This window comes from Suricata suricatta, chromosome 7 (assembly GCF_006229205.1).
Source record: "Suricata suricatta isolate VVHF042 chromosome 7, meerkat_22Aug2017_6uvM2_HiC, whole genome shotgun sequence".
Taxonomy (NCBI): Eukaryota; Metazoa; Chordata; class Mammalia; order Carnivora; family Herpestidae; genus Suricata; species Suricata suricatta.
The window spans coordinates 76671589-76697260 of NC_043706.1; the positions used below are offsets into that span (position 1 = coordinate 76671589).

Below are 25672 nucleotides of genomic sequence, written 5' to 3' on the forward strand. Positions count from 1 at the left end.
TGAAATTCACTGAACAACATTTAGGACACAGTCAGCCACAGAATGGACAATCCCAGTGTATCTCCTATGAGTGACATTCTCAGCAAGCTATCTGGAGAGCTCTACTTTCCCTTTTCAACTCTCACCCCTGTATCATTCTAAGTAGAAACAGAGCACTCAATAAACGGTATTGAGTAACTAGTAATACTCATCGGAACTTAAAACACCATCTTTTATCCAAAAATTTCAAAGGATTATACAGAAAAGTATCATAAATTTACAAAAAAGAAGCTGAGGCATGAAAAACAACACTAAGTTATTTCCCTGTAAAGCAGGTCATATGGTGAGACAAGGGACGCTGACTTCAGTCCCTTGAACTACGCAGGATACAGTCTGAAAGTCTAGCTATATTTATACTGAATTTAAAAGGATCAAAAAAGGAATGAAGAGTAAATACAAAATAATCTTTTTGTAAACAATTCTCAGATTATACCCAATTCAGAATGTTTAATGAAGCAGGAGAGTCACAGCTCTTAAGACACAAAACACTATTATAACTCAAAGTCAAATATGTACTCGTTGGCCAGATATATTCGTCGGAATATAAGAGCTGCCAATGCCAAAGTCAAGATGACAATCAGGACAGCGGATCCGCCATGATCAGTGTGGTTGTCTCTTGGCTGCTGGCCCTGGATCACATCTGGGGAAGTAGACGACCGTCTTTGACTCTGCTGCTGGGCTCGGCGTTGTCGAGGGCTCATGGAGGTATTCTTAGTTACAGGCTGAGCAGGTTGTTGAAGGGATGCTGCCGAGGGGTTCTGGGCTCCGTACTAGAAAATTTTAGGGAGTTTTGTTTGAAGCTGGCCAAGAAAACTTGCATATATATTATCTATTCTACAGCACACAGAACCTCAGAGCACTAAAATATAACTAAGGGCAAAGCTACCAGCTGAATGCCGGGACTACTTACTCACCCTCCTGAATAAGCCAACAACACAACTTATTCTGAGTGCTCACCAGGCGGAGGAAGAGTTTATCAGAAACAACTAAGATGAGGAGAGTTTAGCCATTTGCTCTCTTGAGGGCCGTCTACTCTCCTTCAGGTGCAACTCCAGCAATATCTGTTAAGCCTCCGGACACCTCACTTCTTGCCAGAGAGCCAACGAGGGAAGCAATTTGAGTCCTTTTCTGCTTAAAAGTTTGCCATCCTAAATGGCAGAAAAAGTTTAACTCCTAACAGTGTGCCTTTCATGAACCAGGTCTCTCCCAACATGATCTCAGTACGTCCACATGCTTCCACCAATAATCATAGAGCATTGGGAATAATTTCAAACTGTGCAACCTTCACAACAGTACTGCTGTAAAGATTAGATGTGGTTTTCAAACCTGGCGTATCCTTTCTCATAAGTCCTGTCAACTGAACACAAGTCTAGAGAATGCTCTACTGTGTGTCTGACTGTGTAACTTTAGCATGTAAAGCATGCTAAACTTTGGCACACTACTTACCCTCACAAAGCACTTTCTCTCCTTTCAACGACTGCCTAGGTGGTCAAGCATAACTATAATGTGGTACCAAGTGATTCCAAATCTTAGATTTACTTTACAGATAAGAAAGGTCTGTAAAATAGAATTCTATTTATATAGACAATTTAACTCTTAATTATCCAATGGCCTTTCATTCTTTTACTGAAAACAACTTTATACTGGTTTATTAGTGCCGACACCCTTTCAAATAAAAAAAAGAATGCATGTTTTATTCAGAATAACTGTAAAAACTGAGTAAATATAAAACATTAAAATATTTTCCATTAGAGAAAATTTCAATGTTAAGAAGGAAAAAGAATCAAATAATATAAATCAAATACTTTTTAGAAAAGATAAGAGGATGGGTTTTGTCCTGGCAACAGCTATAAACATTAGGGAAGAAACTGCTGATCTAAGTTACCTACAGAAGAAATTACATGTCAATCTGACATTCATTTCAATATTGAAAGCCTTAATTGGGGGCACCATGGTGGCTCGGTTGGAAGCGTCCAACTTAGGGTTCAGGTCATGATCTCGTAGTTTGTGAGTTTGAGCCCCTCCTTGGACTCTGCGCAGACAGCTCAGAGCCTGGAGCCTGCCTCAGATTCCTTGTCTGTCTATCTGTCTGTCTGTCTCTGTCCTCTCTCTCTCTGCCCCTATCCCAGTCACAATCTGTCTCTCTCACTCTCAAAAATAAACATACATTAAAAATTTTAAAAAGAAAGCTTAAATCATCAGAGTTTCTTAAAACTACACTTGTGGGGAGAAGCACTGGGTGTTATATGGAAACCAATTTGATGATAAACTATTATAAAAAAAAGAAAAAAGAAAGTAAAAACAAAATAAATAAAACTATCCTTTGGAAGGTTTCAAATATAATGACCCATTACACAGAACTAGAAAAGGAACTACTGACTTTGAGTTAAAAATAAAAGTTGGGGGGCGCCTGGGTGGCTCAGTCAGTTGAGCCTCCGGCTTCGGCTCAGGTCAGATCTCACGTTCATGGGTTCGAGCCCTGTTTCAGGCTCTGTGCTGACCGCTAGCTCAGAGCCTGGAGCCTGCTTCCGGTTCTGTGTCTCCTTCTCTCTCTGCCCCTCCCCTTCTCATGCTCTGTCTCTCTCTGTATTAAAAAAATAAATAAATAAAACATTAAAAAAAAAAAGAGAGAGAGAGATATGGTTGTATTTAAAAAAAAAAAAGTTGGTGCTGATACTGAGTTAGAGCTGCACAAACTTGGACTTTGAACTCCAGGATTCCCAGCAACAACACACTGGTTGAAGAGAGCAGATCCACAAAGCAGCAACATTTCATGAGGTTGGACACTGTCACAAGCACCTTATTATATCTTAATAAATACTCATTCGGTTGAACTGAGTTTCAGCAGCCAATACAGCACCGTTCCATTTGAAAACTCCCATTCTTCCAACTGCTCAGCCAAGAAGTTAAAAGTGTCTGATACAGCAAAAGTGCTCCAGGCTTGCAGGAAGGCTTGCTCTTTAAAAAACATAAAGGTGTGATCAATCCAGAAACTAGCACAAGAGACTGGTTCAGTTTAAAGCTTTTCTTTTCTTTATTGTATTTTAAATATTTATTTTGAGAGTGAATGAGTATGGGCATGCACACACGGGAGCAGGGAAGGGGCAGAGAGAGAGAGGGAGAGAGAGAATCCCAAGCAGGGTCTGCACTGACACATGGGCTCAACCTCACAAACTGTGAGATCGTGGCCTGAGCTGAAATCAAGTGTCAGACACTTAACTAACTGAGCCCCCTGGGTACTCCAAAGCTTTTACTTTACACATGTTATTTTCTCCATTAGTTTGAGGGGAGAATACAAGGCCCATAACCCTGACTAGACCCGCGAGCCTTATCGTTACTAGGCTGGCTCTAGCACTTGGGAGATGTGGAGATGCAGGACCCCAAGCAAGGTATTCAACCTAAGACTCGGCTCCTTCATCTGTACAGTAAGTATAATAACCAATTCTGTATTTGTAAGGATAAAGGGAGTAACGATATAAAGTGCTTAGGATATCCAACTACTGAATGATCGTTATTATTAATATTGTTACTATTAATATACCCCTTTGGAGACACTAGATTTTGATTTTTAAAAAGTCATTACTTAGGACAGCTTTTCAGAACTCTGTTCATATGAATAACATATTTAGAACAATACCCTAAAACAATGACTTTAGATATTTTAGTACATGTACTTAATGGAAATATTTATATAGACATACTGCTTTAATATAATGAGATTCCTCTATTTCAGATGCCTTTTGATGTTTATTTGAGAGACAGACAGACATACAGATTGCAAGTGGGGTAGGGGCAGAGAGGGGGAGAGAAGGGGACAGAGAGAGAGAGAGAGAGAGAGAGAGAGAGGGAAGGAGGGAGACATAACATCTGAAGCAGGCTCCAGGTTCTGAGCTGTCAGCACAGAGCCTGATGCAGGGATTGAACTCATAAACCGTGAGATCATGACCTGAGCTGATGTCGGACACTTAACTGATTGATCCACCCAGGCGCCCCAAGATGCCTTCTGGATAATATATTACTGACTAGTGTTGCAATATAAAATTCTAAAATCTTTCCTATTTAAAACAATCACATAAAGGGAAAACAGTAACAACCGAAAATGGTAACAACCCCAAGGTTATAGACCCAGAGAAACCAGACTATTTGGAATTTAAGAACTACCTGGATAAAATCTTGGCAGTTCACTTGGAGTTGGCTTTAGCATTTTCATAATGCTGTGTATGTTTGGTGGTAGGACTTCTAAGTCTTTGCTGTTTACCTAAACTTGTCCAAACACACCTATCACTGAATGAAGACTTGAGTCATAACAGTTTCCATTTCCTTAATTAAAATGAAGAGACCATTTTGAAGATAGAAGTATATGACATTATATTTAATTTAATCTAGTTAACTTTAAAAACCATCACAGTCACAAATAAGTCCCTTATAATACATATAAATTTTCTATAATAATCTGGAATAACCTGCATCTGTGAAGGAGTCTAGTGTTTACTTTTTCATACAAAGTGAAATGGTTTATTTGAAACCTCAATCCCTAGGAAGAGAGGAAAAAATCTGACAGACTGGAAAAACTTAAAACTACCATCAGTATTTTCCCCATTCTACACAGCTAAAAAATCTGTATCAAAAAGCAACAGATGGCCTGCTATTATCTGCTATATTTAGACTTTGGGCAATCTCACGCCCCCTCAAGGCTAAAAAAACATAGCTTATCTGGGATTTGATGTATAACATTTTAGTGAATTTATATTACACTTATATATAAAGTAGCCACCCCTAGCCAAAACCAAGTTTCAATTACCTCCACTGTGATCAACGTATATAATCCTACTCTAAAATAATCTGTATGCAAATGTAATTAAAAGCTTAATTTGCAACGTAGATGATTATGGCTTATTAGTGTTTTAACCAGAATTGGTATCAATTACTATATCTATTAAAAAGAATTGTTTTATGTACTTTAAAATCAAAATGTATACCTGAAACTAATATAACAGTTGTATACAGCAATAACAAAAATTAAAACAAACTGAATCAAACCAGAACGAATGGAAAATACCACTGTAACAATATTATTTAATTGAATAGCACTATTTAATTTACTTAAACTTAATTTGTTTACCTGTGTTTCTAGTATTTTAAATGCCAATCCTAAGATTCATTTATTCAATCAACAAATACATACTGACCACCTAACTGTACACAAGGCACTAGGCCAGGTGCTGGGGATACAGAACAGCAGAAAGAGAGCTCTGATCCTCAAGGAACTTACAAATCCGGGAAATAATACAGACAATAAATAATTAATAATAAAATAAATCATAAGTTGAATAAGTATAATTGAGATATGCAACAGAGGGGCTTTTAGATTTAAAAGAGCCTGAGGGCAGATTTAAATACCTCACAAAAACAGGAGACTGTCCTTACAGGTGATAAGAAATCACCACCCTCTTCTCTATAATAGGTTAGTTCCATTTTTTAAAAAATCTATAGAATAAAAAACAATTAGAATTCTAAAGGTGAAAAGTAATCTGAATCTCTAAAGATATTTCAAGGTAAAACATTTACTGACTGAAATAAATTCATAATATCCCCCTGCAATCCATACAATTACATGGGGATCATGTACAAATGACTTCACTCTGTACCTTTCATACTTTTCCCCTGTCCTTCCATCTCTATTTCTCCAAATACTTCCTCCAGAGCACCTCTCCCCGCCTCCCCCGCTTTCTCTCTCCAATCTATTCTCTCTGTCCATCTCCCTCTCTGAGAAGGGAGAGAACAAGCACTCAAGACTATTCAGTCCCACTTTATATAAGTTATTCCTGAGGAACAGGCAAATCTGCGTTTGCCAGCTTCTATTTCAATTTCCCTGACCCTTTAAAATCCTCTCTAAAACTGAGGAGCGAGGTGGGGGAGGAAAAGATGTAGCTACTCAACCAAACAATCAGACAAAAGACAGTTCATCTCTTATATTTAGAAAGGAAAAGTCAATGTTACCTCCATAATTCTAATTCTTTAGCATCTATCCAGTCACATTTTCTTAATCAGTGTCTGATGACCTATGCCCACCAATAGTTAGACAAGAGGTCAGGGCACAACTAACAAGACACATAGCATTCATCTAATCTTTCACTCAACAATTATTTATTGGATACTTACTATGTGCAAGGCAGTGCTGTCTAATAGAACTTTCTGAGATGATAATGTTCAGTATCTATGGTGTCCAATCTGGTAGCACAAGCTCCATGCGGCTATGGATTACTTGAAATGTGGCCAGTGCAACTGAGGAACTGAATTTTAAATCTCATTCTGAGTAATTAAAATATAAATTTAGATAGCTACATGTGGCTAGTGGCTACAGTACTGGGCATGGCAGGCCTAAGCAAACCTTTGCCTCTAGTCCTTTACTGAGTGCCTTACCATGCCTTAACAGACCTGCCAAAGATACAGTGACTATTCAGAAAGTGGCCAGTGAATGTATAATTTGTTTTATTCATAGTGTAGCACTACATATACTATAAATAGTTTTTCAGAGAAATCCGAAAATTCTGGAGGGATGACAGGGCCCAAAAATTATTTAGCTCAGCTCCATTTAACATGAAAGGAGGCGCCAAAAGTATGAATAATTTGCTTAAGACAATAGGAGTCATTAGAGGAAGGAGTGAGCTGGAATCCAACTGTCAGGAAATCAAAATATTCAGATATTTCATTTGGAGATCTCCTCTTCCTATTGCAAATAATGATAATGATACAGACATATCATTTTACATATATGTAAAAGACAAGAGCCATACCGAGGTACTGGCTGTAGCACCCTGGAATGTTGTGGGTATATCATCCTGTAAATCATTTAGTGAAAAAGAGTGGTTTAAGTCCGATTCAGCGATAGTCTTTCCAGATGAATTGACTTCTGCCTATAAAATAAGATACACCCAAGAGCATTTTACAACAAATATACAAAATAACCCACAGCTACTAAGTCTCTTTTGGACCTATTTTAATTGCTAATTTAACAGCAACACTCCATCAATTATATAGTGAGCACTCACGTTTCTAAGACTATGCTAGGTATTTTAGGGAGACGCAAAGACAATACTACTCTCAAGGAGCCATTATTTCAGGAGAGACACAGCTAACAGCCATGGTTCACAACCCACAGTTCCAAATCAAGTTTTTGGTAACTTCCAGGCAAAGCCTGACATATGAGATTATTAACAGCCTTTGTCCCACATTAGTATAAATATTTCCAGGTTTGCTGAGGGAATATTAATAGATTTGATTATATGGTACTGCCCCAGATCCCACCGTGGGTGGTAAAATAATGGTGTATGTTTGATATTTTCTAAAATCTGGAATTCTGATGCACAAAACACATCTGGCCCTACAACTTTCAGAAAAGCAATTTTAAGTACAATCAGAATCCTCAGAAGAAAGAAAATAACCAATGCTTCTTAAGCACCTCCTCTTCCAGGCAATGTAATAAATAGAAGGAAAAATTTCTCCTGAGAACTGGATATGAAAGGTCACAGAGGATACAATAGAGGTGAACAGGCAGGAAGCAGCTTGCTGCTTAATGCAGGCTGACATTTTTTTAACAGAACTAATTAAATTCCAGAAGTAATTATATGTAATATATGTGGGGAAAAAGGACATCAGGGAGATATGCCAAAATATTAACAGCAGTTATTTCTTGGGAGGAGATTATGTATGATTGTTATTTCCTTCTAAATTATCATATTTTGGGGACACCTGGGTGGCTCAGTTGGTTAAGCATCCAACTTCAGTTCAGGTCATGATCTCACAGTTTGTGGGTTCAAGCCCCATGTCAGGCTCTATGCTGACAGCTAAGAACCTGGAGCCTGCTTTGGATTCTATGTCTCCCCCTCTCTCTGCCCCTGTCCTGCTCATGCTCTGTCTTTATCTCTCAAAAATAAACATAAAAAAATAATAAAGATTATTATAGTTTTTATAATAATAGCTAAAATTTATTAAGTATCAGAGACAATTCTAAATGCAATATACTTAAGTATTAACTCAGTCCTCCTAAGAATCCTACAAGGTAAGTAACATTATTATTTACAGATAAAAAGGTACAGTGGCTAAGTAATACATCTGATGTCCTACTACTAACAAATAGCAAAGCTAGCTCTGCACACCAGCATTGTATGCCAGAACCCAAGTTATTTTTTTTAATTTATTTTATTTGAGAGAGAGAGAGAGAGAGAGAGACTTTCACGTGTTAGGCGAACGTGGTAACCACTACACTACGGAAACCCTCTAAGAGAGAGAGACTTTCAAAGAGGCTCCATGCTCAGCACAGAGCCTGACACAAGACTCGATCCCACAACCCTGGGATCATGACTTGAACTGAAATCACGAGTCGGACACTCAACCAACTGAACCCCCCAGGCACCCCCAGAACCCAAGCTTTTCACTGGTAGCCATAATACTTTTGTGAATGTATTATTATTAGAGTCATAATAGGAAAACATTATTTGTAAAACCTTACTACAATAAAACTATATTGCCTTACTTCCTATCCAGAATTTGGGCAGTAAACAAAAGGGTCACATAATTAGAATTTATTTACGAATTTAGAGTACCTTAAAACTGATTTGTCTAGCCAGTTCCTTGGCTTCTTGGTCAGCTTGGCTTGAATCACTTCCAGATTTTAAAGGCAACAGGACATCCTTCATGGTACAGCCACACCCCTCACAACAGAAATCTTGTGATCTGATAGGAAATAATTTTTTTGGTGGGCATAAATTAAATACACAATCACATTCAACTAATAAATGATTAAATTTAAAATAAAAGAACATTGGATAATTCCATACCATTTCATCTATGTGTGAATTAGACAATTATGGTAATAATTACAGTTCTGAGACAAATATACAAATTAGTTTGGTGTTAAAAAAGAAACTCATGTCACTTATAGCTCAATTTTTAAAAATCTAAAATAAAAAATCCAGGGGCGCCTAGATGGCTCAGTCAGTTAAGCCTCCGACTTCGGCTCAGGTCAGATCTCACGTTTGTGGGTTCGAGCCCCGCATCGGGCTCTGTGCTGACAGCTAGCTCAGAGCCTGGAGCCTGCTTCCAGTTCTGTGTTTCCTTCTCTCTCTGCCCCTCCCCCTCTCATGCTCTGTCTCTCTCTGTATCAAAAATAAATAAAACATTAAAAAATTTAAAAATTAAAATAAAATAAAAATTAAAAATCCAGGGCTTAGGTTCCATTTTTTTCTAATATACTAGCTAAAGAAAACTAAGCTTTAGATCTATATACCAAATATATCAAATGTCTAATTACACTGTCCTCAAGATCACACTTAATAAAAATGTTAAGCCTGTGAAAAAAAGTCCATTATAAAGTTTAAATTATGTTTTAGCAGCAACATATATAGAATAGTAAGGAAGCCATTAAAAATAGAATTTACAGATATTTCCAGGGAAAAAATGAACAAATCCTATCCATCTAAATAGCAGTACAGGATTCCACTCATATATAGAATTTAAGACACAAAATAATGAACACGGGGGAAAAAAAGAGAGGAGGAAACCAAGAAACAGACTCTAAACTATAGAGAACAAACAGATGGTTGCGGCGGGGGGGGGGGGGGGGGGGGGGGGAAGGGGTACAACAGGTGCTGGGACGAGCAATGGGTGCCGTATGTGGGTGATGAATCAGTAAGTCCCACACCTGAAACTAATATTACATTGTATGTTAACTAGTTGGAATTTAAATAAAAACATGAAAAAATAAAAATAAAAAAATAGCAGTTTAACTTGAAAGACAGAGAACTTGTTTAAATCCAAAGACTGAAATTTATCACTCATTATATTAAGTAGACCTACAATAAACCTGTGAACTAGACTATTTTCTAAGACTTATTTGTTTTTCTATGTTTTCATTTTCCCCTTTGTAGTCCAGATAAAACCACAAGTGCCCTAAAGTTCACAAGAGTGCTGAGGATTTGTAGGACTGGAAGTAAATATGTCTAATATATAGAAGTATGTATTGTTACATTGCCGAACTTTATTTATTTTTATAGTTTTTTTAATGTTTACTTATTTTTGAGAGAGACAGAGAGAGAGCACAGGCCGGGGAGCAGCAGAGAGAAAGGGAGACGCAGAATCCAAAGCAGGCTCCAGGCTCTGAGCTGTCAGCACAGAGCCCGATGTGGGGCTCGAACCCACGAACCATGAGATCATGACCTGAGCTGAAGTAGGACATTTAACTGGCTGAGCCACTCAGGCGCCCCTACATTGCTGAACTAAAAAAAAAAAAATGTTTTATTGTATTTCCAGTTCAACATACTAAAAGCCTTAGATATTGAAAGAACATGTTATTGAATTCATTAAATAACTTCATGTGAAGAACACATATGTAAAAGTAGTATGACTTTAGTGTCCACTTTATTGGGACACCTGGATGGCTCAGTCAGTTAATGTCTGACTTTGGTTCAGGTCATGATCTCATGGTTCATGAGTTCGAGCCCACGTCAGGCTCTGTGCTGACAACTCAGAGCCTGGAGCCTGCTTTGGATTCTGTGTCTCCTCTCTCTGCCCCTCCCCCACTCATGCTCTGTCTCTCTCAAAAATAAATTTAAAAAAACATTAAAACGTGTCCACTTTTGGGGCGCCTGGGTGGCTTGGTCGATTGAGTGTCCGACTTCAGTAGAGGTCAAGATCTCACCGCCCATGGGTTCGAGCCCCGTGTCAGGCTCTGTGCCAACAGCTCAGAACCTGGGGCTGCTTCAGATTCTGTGTCTCCCTCTCTCTCTGACCCTCCGCTGCTCACACTGTCTCTCTCTCTCAAAAAAATAACCATAAAAAAAATTAATCTCTGTACTACTCAAAGGAGAGGCTACTTTGAATCTGATGCCTAATCTGGTTTATACACACAGGATGCATCTGAAAAAAATGAGAAGGTAATACCACTAGAAAACTACAACTTGGTAAAGAAAATTTCCTTTACTTTATTCCGGATCATTTATTGAGCACGTGCTTTAAGCCAGATATCGTAGGGGCAAAAATGGATAAAATGGATTCCCTCCCTGCCCTCAAGGAGTTTTTAATCTGATTATGAAAAGCTATATATAAATATCTGAATTGGTTTTTTCCATCTGTAATACTGCCCAAAGGGACGCAAATAACCAGAACGTTCTCTTGGAGAGGGTATCTCCCAGCTCAGGTTGATATAATCAACTACCTTCTAAAACTGGACAGCATTAAATAATTTTTAGACTCTGGTCATTCCTGAGTAATAAATCGCTACAAATGAGTTTCTAAAATAGCAAAACTAAGACTAGATCCTGTCATCAAGGTAAGTCACAAAGTAAGAGACAAAATCTACCTGCTAACTGTCATTACCCAGAAAAGGATTTCAGTCTTAAGAGTGAAATGCAAAACTTACTTCTTGGCAAGCGCTCTTCGCTCCTCTGGCGTGTAATCTAGAGAACCTATGGCTCCCTCTCCTTTTGTTGGCATAAACCCAATGATGGCTAATAATGCTGTTCTTACTGAAAGAAAAAGTAAACATCAATCTAAGTTGATCTGTAAAAGGAACTGGCTTTACTCTAGATAAGAGAAAAAAAGACACATAGGCTTTCCCTGAAGAGGTACAGGTAGAGTGGCTTTATTAAAATGGGGCATCTGGGTGGCTCAGGTGGTAAAGCATCTTCACTCTTGATTTCAGCTCAGGCCATGATCTCATGGTTCTGGAGACCGAGCTCCGCATCAGGCTCCATGCTGACAGCAGGAAGCCTGCTTGGGATTCTCTCTCTCCCTCTCTCTCTCTGCCCCTCCCCTGCTCATGACCTCTCTCTCTAAATAAAAACAGAAACTTAAAAAATAAATAATAAAATAAAAATGATGGCAAAAATCAAGACAAAGAAAGAATTTTTATTATTTATTCAATATCATCAAATTATTTATCCAAAACAGTTTCAATCTCAAGATAATTATGAATTGATTAGAGTTAGAGAATAGAAGATTTATATTCACTTTAAATTAATACTCACTACTCCATGACGGCTGCCAAGTTTCAGGATGATGTCCTGAGATGCTCAAGCAGATTTTCTTGCCTACTTCAAATCGTCCGTTAGCCTTAGGGATAAATAAGCCATTTAAAAAATATATATGTGTGTTAAATATTATATACTTTATAAGTATAAATATATTTTACAAATAATTCTTTATAATTCTTAAAGAATATAATCTCCAAGGAGAGACAGATTTTTGTCCTCTTAGAGATACTGCACAAATACTGGTTGAATTCTGAAAGAACAATCAAAGCTGTTCTGAGATTTGTAGAACCTGGGGGGAGTCTGGGTAACTCAGTCAGCTGAGCATCAGACTCTTGATTACAGCTCAGATCATGATTTTGCAGTTTGTGGGATCAAGCCCCAGATTGCGCTTTGTGGTGAGAACATGGAGCCTGCTTAGTATTCTCTCTCCCTCTCTTTCTGCCCCTCCGTCACTTGCACATGCTTGTGCATGCTTTCCCTCTCTCAAAACAAACTAAAAAAAAGTGGGTTATAGTACCATTTTGAAACTGAGTTGCATAACTGAAATCTAAACACATAACTGACATGTACAGATGTCCTGATGTCTTCCTCTGAGTACTATGTAGGCTCTGTGAAGGATCTAGAAGAGAAGACATACAGAGAACAGGATAAAGCCCAAGAAAGAGTTGGGGTCACCTAACTAGATATTGGTGCAGAAGGCTCTGACACAGGAGTCATTTCCATAAGGATGATATAATTTCATAAGACAGGAACACAAAAGAGGCAGATCAGAGATAATGATTTCAGTTTTGGACATGGATCTGTTGTCTTGGTAGAAAAGCTATGGATGATATATAGCAGATAGGCAGAAATAGAGACATACTGATGTCAGAAGATAAACATTTTTGGTATCTGAATTCACAGAAGTGACTGATGAAACCATTTAATAAAAATAAGAGAAAACAGCTGAAGTCTGAACTTGCAGAATATCCATACTTAAGGGAAGGATAAAGAAGAAGAGGCATGAAGTTAAATTATAAGCTCCACGTAGGCAGAGAATTTGACTTATTCTCTGCCACACCTACAAAGTATATGACATATGTTTAATAAATGTCTGTTGAATAAAGATTGGAGAAGACTTTTTGAAAGAGAGGAAGTGAACCAGAATGAGTAAATACTGACAATCAGGAGGGCGGGGCTGATTCTCAGCTGGTGTGTTAGCCATGACCACACACTGGTTAACGACTGGAATATTTCTGTACTTCTGTGAACACCCGCTGCCCCAGCGACTCCTCCCCAGTTTCTCGGTGCACCAGCCCCACCCCTGGACCACCTGGCTCTCCCCAGGATCTAGCAACTAAAAAGGGGCTCCTCATACAGTAGCCAGCCCCCTCAAGACTACCCCCAGCATTAACAATTCTCAACATCACCCAATGTCTGTTCCTAGCAAATTCTATATGCTAGGAACTTTATATTGTGATTATGTTTACCATCCACAAGCCTTGACAGATGAGAAAAGTGAATTTCAATGAGATTATATAACCTGCCTGTGGTGTGATGGCAAGAGCAATGGTCAGAATCAGGTCTACTGGCTCTGAAACTAATGCTCTTTTCACTACACCAAATATAGGTCAAAGCAGCATTAGTTTGGTATTTACTCATGAGTACCTTTTGTTTCACCTTTTGCCACTCCATGTGTGTCAGATGTTTAATGTAGATGAATTGGGATGAAGACCAAAAAGGGGCAGTAGAATTTTTTGAACTAGTCTCTGAAATTGGTGTAGTAAGCATGTAGAAACCAGACTACAACAGGACAAACTTGAGTAAGGATATCTTGAAGTTGAAAAAAGAAAATATGACAACAGTTTAAAGAGGTAGGGGATACACAGAAAGTTTTGTTTTAATTTTTTTTAATGTTATTTTTTGAGGGAGAGAGAAACAGAGTGTGAGTGCAGAAGGAGCAGAGAGACAGGAAGACACAGAATCTGAAGCAGGTTCCAGGTTCCCAACTGTCAGCAAAGAGCCTGATGCAGGAATTAAACCCACAAACCGTGAGATCATGACCTGAGCTGAAGTCAGATAGATGCTCAATCATCTGAGCCAGCCCTGTGCTCCAACAGAGAAAGGTTTTCGTGTTTTGTTTTGCTTTTTTCAAGGTTAGGGGATACTTAGACATACTTGCAAATTGAAGGCAATGAGAGAAGGAATGCTTAACAAGTAGAGATAAATTTATTCTGAAGGAACAACATCCCAGGACAAATAAGAGAATATTATTGGATCAACAGTTTTCCTTCACATGGAGGTAAAATATGTGAAGATAGAAATTCTAAGATCTAAACAGTGAAAACAGAAGGGTGCCTGGGTGGCTCAGTCAGTTAAGTGTCCGACTCTTGAGCTCAGTTCAGGTCATGATCTCATGGTTGTGGGATCAAGCCCCAACTAGGGTTCTGCACTGACAACTCGGGGCCTGCTTGGGATACTCTCTCCCTCTCTCTCAGCCCTTCCCTCACTTGCACATGCCCACACACACTTTCTCTCTCTCAAAATAAATAAACTTAAAAAAATAGTAATAATATAACTAACGTTTACTGAGGACTCTGTGACAGCTCTTATTTTAAGAGCTATATGGGAAAATGAGGAAAGGAATGTAAGAAAGTTGAGAAGGTGAAGGAGATGATGCAATTAAGAGATACAGTAACACTACCCTCTACTGAGTACTTAACCAAGTGCCAGACACTGTGCCTAGCACTTGGCATACACTAATTCATTGAATCCTATCAACCACACTGTGGCAACTATGCATTCATTAGCATCAATAATTCCTAGGAATTATTTTTGGGAGAAAATAATTGTTCTACCAAGGCATGGTTCCCAAAGACAAAATTATAATAATGTTCCACTTTATTGCTTAGTGAAAATGAGTATGCTAAACACACGCTATAGTCACCATGAAGAGTTAAACAACAAACATTCCAAAATGCCAAGAATTCTTACCGTTAAAAGAATGATGCTTGGTGGTTTCATGGGATACTCGGGGGGCAATACTATTCGTCCATGATAAACTCCTCCATCAAAATCAGAATCTGGGGGCCCTCTAACTGTGAAGTGCCATTCAAAAAGGTTATCCTGAACAACAACAACAAAATATCCAGCAAGAAATCAGTAACATTAAAAGGTCTGATCATCTTTATCAAGGAGTATCAGAAATACTCCCGGGTGAGAAACATATCATGTTTCATATTATTACTGGAATAGTTTCTAACGCACAAAGTGTCTCAAGTATAAAAGTTATAAATAAAAGCTATTAATCTAGTTTTCATGTCCCACAAGAGCGAAGTAATATTTAGTCAGTAATATTAATAAATATACTATCAATATCATCTTAGAGTTCCCAAGAACTTTATAGTTTACAGTGTGCAAATTACATTTTATTCTCACTATTATCATGGAAACCAGACTGAGCACATTTAAATACAGATGGGAAAACTAAGAGATAAAGATGTTTGTGCAAAAAGCCCAGACTAACTGCACAGGTCTCTGAAGGAGCCAGGATTTTCAAACCGTAAAGAGTTTGGGGTTCTTTCCGTTCCCCCTCCCTCCCTTGTACTGAAAACCTAAAACCAATTTTGCACCTGAGACCATTTTGTGGAAACCAGTAATGTGCTTCTAAAATGTCAGATTCTGAATGGCTAATGAAATAAATACTGAGAAAACAGGGAGTAAACTATGTCAATAAACCACATCAAACATATCTGTAATGATTCAAAGCAATGAAAAAACAATTTTAAGGAATTAGTTTAAAATATTAAAGTATTAGGGCACCTGGGTCGCTCTGTTAAGCAGCCGACTCTGGCTTAGGTCATACTTCCACGGTTCGGTTCGTGGGTTCGAGCCCTGCATCAGGCTCTCTACTGTCAGTGCAGAGCCCACTTCCGATCTTGTTTCCTTTTGTCTCTGCCCTTCCCCCACCTCACACATGCTCTCTCTCTCTCTCAAACATAAACATTTAAAAAAAGTAGTAAAATCGTTAAAAAAATATTAAAGCACTAAAATCCACATGTGAGAGATCGCAATAGAAACTTACCTCTAATGGCTGTGCATGATAATGATCTGTCGGATCTTTCAATTCTGCGGCTTCTTTCATTAAACGTTTAACAGCTAAAATAAAATTCATAAGATAGAGATATTTAAAATATGCTTTTCCAAGAGATGAGCACAGATTCACAAACCTAATGAAAAAGTTCCTATTTCAATAAAAACTGTATAGAGGACTAGTTCAACTTGGTATATGGTAAAAGTTTAATTATGAGATAATGATAATAATCAGAGAGGGGAAGGACATGACATTAGAAGAGTTATATGTTAAATTAAATATTTAGGGCAGTCGCATAAAGACACTATTTTTATTTAATAAGCACTTTCATGAACATTAACTAATGTAATCCTCAAAACAATGGGGCACCTGGTAGCTCAGTTGGTTAAGCATCTGACTCTTGATTTTGGCTCAGGTCATGATCTCATAGTTGATGGGATGGAGCCCCACACCAGGCTCCTCGCTGACAGTGCGGAATCTGCTTGGGATCCTCTCTCTCCCTCCCTCTCTGCCCTTTCCCCTGCTTGCGTGCACCACCTCTCTCTCTCTCAAAATGAGTAAGTAAACTTCTTACAAAATTCCCATTTTCCAGACAAAGAAACTGAAACATGGAGAGATTACATAACTTGTCCAAGTTCAGACAGCTAGTCAATGACAGCTGGAATTCTAACACAGGCACTCTAACTCTGTCTTGTTAAAATGTCCATATTAACAGAAATGTGCCCTCTGCTCATGAACAGTAGACTCTGTATCCTCCAATACAGGGAGGATATCCTCTACCTCTTGGGAATTTTTACCCACCATCTTGCATTAATATAAGTAGGACTGTCTCCAGAGGTCCTGAACTGAATCTCCATAGCTCTAATTGAACTTTTTTCTTTTTTAAGATATGCTCCAATGTTCCATGCTCAATGTCAGACCCTAACTGAGATAAAGAGTCACATGCTATACCAACTGAGCCAGCTAGGTGCCCCTTACATTCCTTTTTGAAAAGACTCGTCAGCTTAATTAAAACCTCCAATTGACCAACTCTAAATTTCTTTTTTTTTCCTTCCTGTTTTTTATTTATTTTTGAGAGACAGAGAGAGATAGCACGAGCAGGGGAGGGTCAGAGAGAGAGGTAGACACAATCTGAAACAGACTCCAGGCTCTGAGCTAGCTGTCAGCACAGAGCCCGACATGGGGCTCGAACCCAAGAACCGTGAGATCATGACCTGAGCTGAAGTCGGACGCTTAACCGACTGAGCCACCCAGGCGCCCCAAGACTCTAACTTTCTGTAACCACCTATATCTATATTCACATCCTTCTTTATCTATACATTTGGCTCTTAGGAGTTCCTCTTTCATACTCCCTTAATAAAATGCAATTTTAGCTGACCCAACGCAACCATCTTCTTATTTGGCATCTATACCCAAACAGCTGAACATTACTGCAGGGGAGGATAAAAAAAATCACAGATGCAGGCACACTGATGCCATGATAGAGTTATTATCGACAACCTCCACCAGGACACAATGCCACCCAACGTTCCTAAATTTCTTTGGTAAGCCAAGTAGCCACTCCAGCTAGCACCCCAGGACTATTTCACACCTGTTTCCTCCTCATCTCACTCTGCCTTCACCTCTTGCAGTTAATGGCACAGCCTTTTACTTCCATGATAAATAACTGTCAGCAGCCTATCACAACCTACAATCCTATCTGTACCTATACCCTCCTTCCTTCCCTATTGGTTCTCAAAGGTCAATCCTTTGATCCCAATCCCCTCTAACCTCAAGCTGTAGGTGCTAAAAAATGACAGGATACTAGTATAGGACAGTAAAGCAAGGAAAAAAACAGGTAGCCCAAGGCTCCCCAAAATTCTGCTTGAAAACCAACTGATATAGGGGTACCTGAGTGGCTCAGTTGGTTACGTGTCTGACTTCGGCTCAGGTCATGATCTCACCATTCCTGGATTTAAGCCCCACATCGGGCTCTGTGCTGACAGCTCAAAGCCTGGAGCCTGCTTCGGATTCTGTGTCTCCCTTTCTCTCTGCCCCTCCCCCACTCACGTTCTGTGTGTCTCTCTCTCAAAAATAAACATTAAAAAAATTTGAAAAACAACTGATGTAGTTAAATGTGCTATAAGAGACGTATGTACCAGGTGGGCACTTAACCTGAGAGCAGAAAGAAAAGGGCTCAAGCAGGCACTGACATCTGAAAGAAAAACAGTGGGAATTATGCATGGGTATGAATAGGCAGAGGAAACAATAAAAGTAAAATGCATGGAATGTATAGGTATGGAATTAAAGAGGTTAACCTAGCACACTTCCCCCACACATACAACCAAACAGTTCAGTATGTATCAGGACTTCTGCATAAAATTCCCTTTTAATCAAGGTTCCTAAATGGGGGGAAAAGTTCTGAACTCACTATCCTACTCCATAATTATTCATTCTTTTCTGTCTCCTACACCAAACTAGGTCCCTATAGGCACAGACTTTGTTCACTTGATCAAAGTATTTGAACATCAAATAGTTACTGAGTTAATATTAGATGTTACAGCAGCAGCCAAAATGAAATGTAGTTTTGATTATCAAGGAGCTTGTAGTCTTGGGGCAGGTGGTGGAGGTAGGGGGACGGAAGTCAAAGAATTGAACAAAGCCTGTTGTCTAGAACATGGGGGAAAATGTATCTCAATAGGCACATACATGTTTCGAATCCAGTATTTGTCTTGGTCCTCAGCTTGCAATTCTGCTCCCACGCCCACTCCCCATCTAGACTGGTTTTAAGGAACTTCCTTAGGAATGTCTCCTGGACTCCTTCCCTTGTACACCCTGAAGAATGACTAGAGATTCCCATCTGGATACATAAAAATCTCTGAGGCGTCCGGGGAGGGGAGTAGAGACCAGAAATACTCTCCAAGTTAGTTATTCCAATGGTCAGTCCTGTTTGGAACCCACTACCCTAGAAAAGTTAGGTTGAGACTCCGCTGTAAGCCCTAACACTCTGCATGTTATCTTTTATAAAGTTCATCTCACCTGTAACTACTTAACACCTGTCTTTGCTGTGAAACAATTTACTTCACTGCGGGCTCCTCAGGGCTTAGCACATGGTAAACACTCAAATACTAGTTGAATTGAATTTTACTATCACCCTCCCAAAAACTCCTTCCAAGCATCTGATTAAAAGCAATGGTTTTCAAACTTATTTGACAATAAGACAAAATCCTTTGTTCTGAAAAAAGCTTACTGAGAACCTCAATATGTACAACAGGAAACAGAGCTGTTTTGGTTGGGCACGGAGTGGCCTTCAAGCTATTTACACCCTTCAACCTAGTCTATCGAAGGGGCCCACAGAACAAGGATTAAAAAACCCTGGTTTAAAGCCACATAAAAATATCATTTGTTCAAATTAATAGTATTAGATATAAATAAAATCATGGAAGCTGCTATGAACTTAATTTATTTGGCTTCTATCAGCAATTAAAGATGCCACGGAGATTGTTTTTTCTTCATTTCTCATCAGCTGGCTGAATGGTTAAGCTGAAGAAGTCTATTTTATGTCATTGCAAACCCTTTCCACATGTTCTCTGCCTCTCTCCCACTCAGGTCAGTTCAACAGGAAAGAAAACAATGAACACCTAGTAGTACCTGGATATGATGAGAGATGTAAGAAGGGGTCAGAATTGAATTAATATATTTAAGGAACAATCATTTACTCAACAACTAAACATGCTGATTTTGGTTCACAAGCCACACAGGCATACACCATGTGAGAGCTAAAGCCATGTAGCCAAATAGAAGGTAATATTAGTCTAGTGTTTTCATAATCTTTTTTTCTGAAATTACATTACATATATTATAAATGCCTTAGTGCAAAAGAATGTGGACTCTGAATTAGAGCTGCATTAAACTTCTGGCTCCTATATTTTGTAGCTCTAAATCCTTTAATAAATCACTTAATCTTATTCTGCCTCAATGTTTGTATCTGTCAAATGGGAGTCAATAATATCTTCACATAATTATCTTTTCCTTCCCCTCCCCCTCTTCTTCCCTAGGTCACAAGTTATTATCAGAAACAGACTGGGATATAAGGCCCTCTCAAAATTCTCCCTGGTTCAAAACCAGACAATGAGGGGGTTCCTGGGGGGCTCAGTCAGTTAAGCGGCTGAATTCAGCTAAGGTTGTGATCTTGCAGTTTTTGAGTTCGAGACCTGCATGGGGCTCTGTGCTGACACCTTGGAGCCTGGAGCCCTGCTTCAGACTGTGTTCCCCCCTTCCCCCCCGGCCCTCCCCTGCTCGTGCTCTGTCTCTTTCTCTCTCCGTCTCTCTCTCAAAAATAAAACATTAAAATTTTTTTTAAACAACAGACAATGAGCGTATATAGTTGGCCTCATGGCATGGCTGCCTGGCTCCCAAGGAGAAATATCACTATGAGATAGTCAAGTTTCAAAGTACTGCCTGGCAACTAGGTCTGGAACATGGTCTACCACTCCTGATACTCCATCTCTTGCTAAAAGAGAAAACTTTTTCCGATCAGTTCCTCTTATCTCTTTGCAAGGTTATTCAAGGAATTCTCCTCCTGTGGTGAGATAAGATGTGCCAGGGAAGGAAAGGAGATGGGGAGCACCTGCATGCCTGCTCTTGTTCTTTTGTATGGAGGCCACAGGATCACGCTGGATCCAAGCTCTAGGCTCCATGGGCAATCTCCATACACCCAGGCTCCTCCTCTCTAGGCTTACACTGGGCTTCGGAGACAAAGCTCCAGCTAAAGGGATCTTGTACAGGTCACTGTCTCTCAAACATCTATTTCTCTTAGAAAGCAAATATCTTGGGCTCCTGGGTGGCTCAGTCAGTTAAGCATCAGACTTTGGCTCAGGTCAGCCCTGTGTCATGCTCTGTGTTGACAGCTCAGAGCCTGGAGCTGCTTTGGGTTCTTTGTCTCCCTCTCTCTCTGCCCCTCCCGGGCTCATACTCTGTCTCATTCTCAAAAATAAATAAACATTAAAAAAAAGTTTTTTTAAAAGAAAGAAAGCAAATATCTAAATATATTCAATCTCCAAAGCATGGGTAAAATGCAGAAGGCGGGTATACTGGGGATATGAACACAAATGTCTGCTCCCCAAGTGCCTCTTCCTCCTCCCATAATGAAAGCACTTAAGCAAACGTTTAAGGACTAGTGTTTCTGATTATTCAACAAACATTTAAAGAATGCTTGAGTTATAGAGAACAGATAACCAAGACCTGCTTCTTGCCTTTGAAAAACTCATAGTGAGAAAGATATGAAAACAATTACAATACAAACACTGACCAAGTATGTATAAATACAGGGACTACCTTATAGTCTACCTAACTGTCTGCTTAGGTAGCTGGACAAGGCTGAACCTTAAAGAAGCTTGAAGAATAGGAATTTCCGATGGATTACGGGGAAGCCATTCCAGGTAGAGCTTCTAACAGGGACGAAGGCATATGGGTGAGAAGAGCTGCTCTATCTGGACAGTCACTTGGGCAGAATGGATAGATGGCAAAAATGCAAAGGAGGGGGGAAAAAAGCAAAGGAGTACAGTTATAGCAGTCTCGACTAGATTGGTGAGAAAGGAAAGGGTCACATCGTGAGCAGTTGTGTAGATCAAGCTGACACTTTACTTGAAATTTTATCCATAGCTATTAGGAAGATACTGAAAAATTTTCAATTTGAGGACTGACCAGTTTTGCTTTTTGTTTTACTGGATCTGGTGACAAAACTGACTGAATAGATGTGTGTGTGTGTGTGTGTGTGTGTGTGTGTGTGTGTGGTGTTCATTCCAGGGTAGGGGGTAGACTAAAGAGTAGACCAAGTGATCAAAGATGATTCCCATGGGTGCCTAGTTGCTGTCAACCCCTGGAATTGAGATGAGGGATGAGGAGACTCTGGGGGAGAAGAGTAAACTGATGAGTTTGCATTTCTATTACCTCATAGAGATTTTTCCAGTGTATGGGAAATCTGGGTGAAGGTATTAAATCAGCAGTAATTCCAGATATGTTACAGCCTAGGAGAAGGGCTGAAGTGGACATTAAAGCTTGAGAATAATTAGCATGACGGTGGAGCCAACACTAAGGCAGATGGATAGAACAGCTCCCAGGTTTCTAGTGCGGACAAGGGGTGCCTCCGCTCCAGTCTCTTACACACCACTCACCTCCTGAACATGCCCCCAGGCCCCTTTTGAAGAAAGCTACCACAAGATGTTCTCTACACACAGGTCACCCTACTTTGTACCCTGAGACCCTACTACCTTGGCCAGAGCAGACCCAAAAAGGGATCAGGGAGCTTGATCCAGAGCAACTACTGAAGGGCTAAGTCGGGGGTTTATAAGGTAGCTCCACACAGAGCTCTGCCCCTAACCACAAGTCCATCCCAGAAAAATTACAAAGAAATAAGGTTTCCCACTTACAAAATGAACATATGTACAGGCCACGTGCTAACACACTGGCCCTTTACCAGTTACGTGTATTCTCTTAATTGCGCCACGCATACCTCTAAGACAACTCTACATTAGAAAGAGTTGTACCTCTTACATTGTAAAATGCTTTTAACCACTTTCTTTCACACATACATTACTCTAAAAATACCACAGGACTGAGAATAAAACAAAGGAGGCATTTTCACCATGTCTCCAGGCATTTCTGAGAAGTCCCATATCTCATCTAATTCACCTTTGCCATGAACTCCAAATGATCCACACAGTAATAACAACAACAAAAAAAGATTTTAAAAAATAACCTCTGGTAGAACACCACCACCACCTTTGAGGAAATGATACCAAAAAGAAGAAGCAATTTATAACACAGTGAGAAGCATGTTCACCAAAGCTCAGCCAGCTGACAGATCAGATACTTTGGAAATGCACAAAATTCCAGAGCATTTTTTTAAGTTTGTTTATTTATTTTGAGAGAGGGGGAACACAAGCATGCAAGCAGGGGAGGGGCAGAGAGAGAGGAAAAGAGAGAATCCAATGAAGATTCTGTACTATCAGCAAAGAGCCGGATGCGGGGTTTGATCCCATGAACGAATGAGATCATGACCTGACCCGAAATCAAGAGGCAGACGCCTAACGGACTAGCCACCCAGGCGCCCCAAAAGTCTGGAGAATTTTAAAAGCTTTTCATAACCTTAGGTATGATAACCTATCAAAACTGAGCAATGTGTAGACAGTGCAAAGCCTGCTTGGGATTCTCTCTCTCTCTCTCTCTCTCTCTCTCTCTCTCTCTCTCTCTCTCTGCCCCTCCCCCACTTGCGCTCTCTCTCAAAATAAATAAACGTTAAAATAGACAACTAAGCAATGTGCTATTAACAACAACGTCTTGGGATTTGCCAGTTCTCCCTTCCAAATTGCATTATTACTCATGTTTGCATCATTTTCTGGACACCCCACTAAGTACCTCAGCTGTCCTAAGGAACTTGGTACCATGTGACACAAGAGTCATCATACATTTTTAATTTTTTAATGTTTGTTTATTTTTGAGACAGAGAGAAAGAGACAAAGTGTGAGCCGGTGGGGGAGGGGCAGAGAGAGAGAGAGGGAGACACAGAATCTGAAGCAAGTTCCAGGCTCTGAGCTGTCAGCACAGAGCCTGATGTGGCGCTCAAACTCATGAACCATGATGTCAAAACCTGAGCTGAAGTTGGATGCTTAACCAACTGAGCCTCCTAGGTGCCCCCAGAGTCACCATACATCTTTATGCATATAGTTTTATTCAAATATACAACAATCTAGGGGCGCCTGGGTGGCTCAGTCAGTTGAATGTCTGACTTCAGCTCAGGTCATGATCTCTCCATTCATGGGTTTGAACACAGCATCCCGCTCTGTGCTGACAGCTCAGAGCCGGGAGCCTGCTTCAGATTCTGTGTGTCTCTCTCTCTCTCTGCCCCTCCCCTGATAACTTTGTCTCTCTCTCTCTCTCAAAACTAAACATAAATAAATAAATAATCTATAATAATCTAAACAATTTAAGCATTCTCCCACCTAACCTTAAAACCAAAGTTTTCTTTCCCTCTTTCTCTTTTATTTGCCCTTTCCCCCCACCTCTAGTGTTCTTAAGAGATGAGGAAGGGGAGCCATTAACCCACTAAAATTGAACTGTATAAATGTATTCCTTGGAAAGCCCATAGCCTTCAGTAGATTTTTAAAGGGGTCTAAGGGCTCATACATGTTATGACTCGTTCTACACACTGGTCACCTAAGAATATTTCTCAGCCTCAAAGCACTCAAGCTAACAAAGCTCTGTTCAATCAATATCCTCAGGCTTTTCTGGAGTGTCTACATATTAAATATTTTTTAAAAAGCAAAGATTCACGAGGTCCGCTCTTTCGTTATGGATGCTAATCTTAATGACTCTTACTGAAAAGATGCTTTCTTGTAATGAAAAAATAAGCAGCAGCAATATTTGGCCAAACCACCACTAATATTCTAGGATTGTCATTTAGAGCTGAACTGTGGAGTCTGTCCCTCCTGAAAAATTTATCAGGGTACATATAGAATAAATACCATTTACAGACCCTAGTGGTTAATATCCAGCCTGCCTTAACATGAGAAAGCTGCTTGGTTCTTATGCATCTTTATAATGCACCAGAAAACAACTTGAGGCTAGGACTGTTTGGGCTGTTTTGTAAATGAAGCAGGGGCACTAAATACTGAAAAATAAGTCATTATGACCGAATATAGATATATATCATGTTAGTCGGCATGACAAAAATCATGGGTAGCTCTAAAGGCATGTGTCAACTAACTAGTTTTCTTAGCTCTTTGGTTAGTTGGTTTAAAACAAAGTATTTCATCTAAGTCTTTAATTCTATTTGCCCCAAATGCTGCAAAGGCGATATTTAAACAACCACATCTTCACATGTAAGTGAGTGATAGAGCTCATAAGAGTCCGGTGGCACGAAGAAGGAATACCGACGGTGGGTGTTCAGGGTGCAGGTACGGCAAGGTGCGGTTAACTATAACCCACAGACATCATCTTTACATCTGTTCTTAGACATGACTTTATGACCCAGCACGACGCACCCAACAAAAGGAAAGGGAAAGCCCAGGTGCTGCGGAGAACTGGCCAGTCCCCAGGATCGGCGGCCGGTGCCCGCCCGGCCGCCCTGCGGCCTGCACCATCCCGGCAGGCGGCGGTCTCGCGTAGAGCGCGAAACCCGGGGCGGAGCCCCGAGTGGCGACCGACGCGAGGGAACCGCAGCGCCCAGCCCGGGAGTCCTGGGTCACTCCGTCCTCCCCGGCCCACCGGCCGGCGCCGCCCACCGCCTCCAGCCCTGCTCACCCGGACTCTTCAGGTTGTAGCGGGTCTCCATGGCGGATCGCTGGCCCAGCTCTGGCCTACTGGTCCGCCGCCTCCACCTTTCCGCGCTGTAGCCGGCGGGATGAGAGCGCGGCTCCGGCCGATTGGGCCACGCCGAGGGAGCCTCCGCAGACACCGCCCAGCCCCGGCCCGGACTGCAGGCAGCCGGGTGAGCGTGCGGGCGGGGCGCGGGCTTCGCGATGGCGCCGCCTCCTCCGCGGCTCCCCCG

The 25672-nt window shown here is 40.3% G+C and overlaps 1 protein-coding gene across 3 annotated transcripts; it reads right to left on the minus strand.

Moving 5' to 3' along the window:
• Positions 1-461: 461 nt before the first annotated feature.
• Positions 462-25666, minus strand: UBE2J1 (ubiquitin conjugating enzyme E2 J1). 3 transcript variants are annotated; one of them, XM_029945212.1, is made up of 9 exons: positions 25426-25666; positions 16135-16208; positions 15045-15176; positions 12066-12150; positions 11459-11564; positions 8646-8775; positions 6837-6956; positions 2839-2997; positions 755-809 (listed from the first exon to the last, which is right to left on the minus strand). In XM_029945212.1, the coding sequence occupies exons 1-8, from the start codon at positions 25454-25456 to the stop codon at positions 2881-2883; spliced, it is 795 nt and encodes a 264-aa protein (XP_029801072.1). In that variant the 5' UTR covers positions 25457-25666; the 3' UTR covers positions 755-809; positions 2839-2880. The 3 variants fall into 3 exon arrangements, with proteins under 3 accessions (XP_029801070.1, XP_029801071.1, XP_029801072.1); XM_029945210.1 differs by lacking the exon at positions 2839-2997 and having other exon boundaries at positions 462-809; positions 25426-25665; XM_029945211.1 differs by lacking the exons at positions 2839-2997; positions 6837-6956 and having other exon boundaries at positions 462-809.
• Positions 25667-25672: the final 6 nt, after the last annotated feature.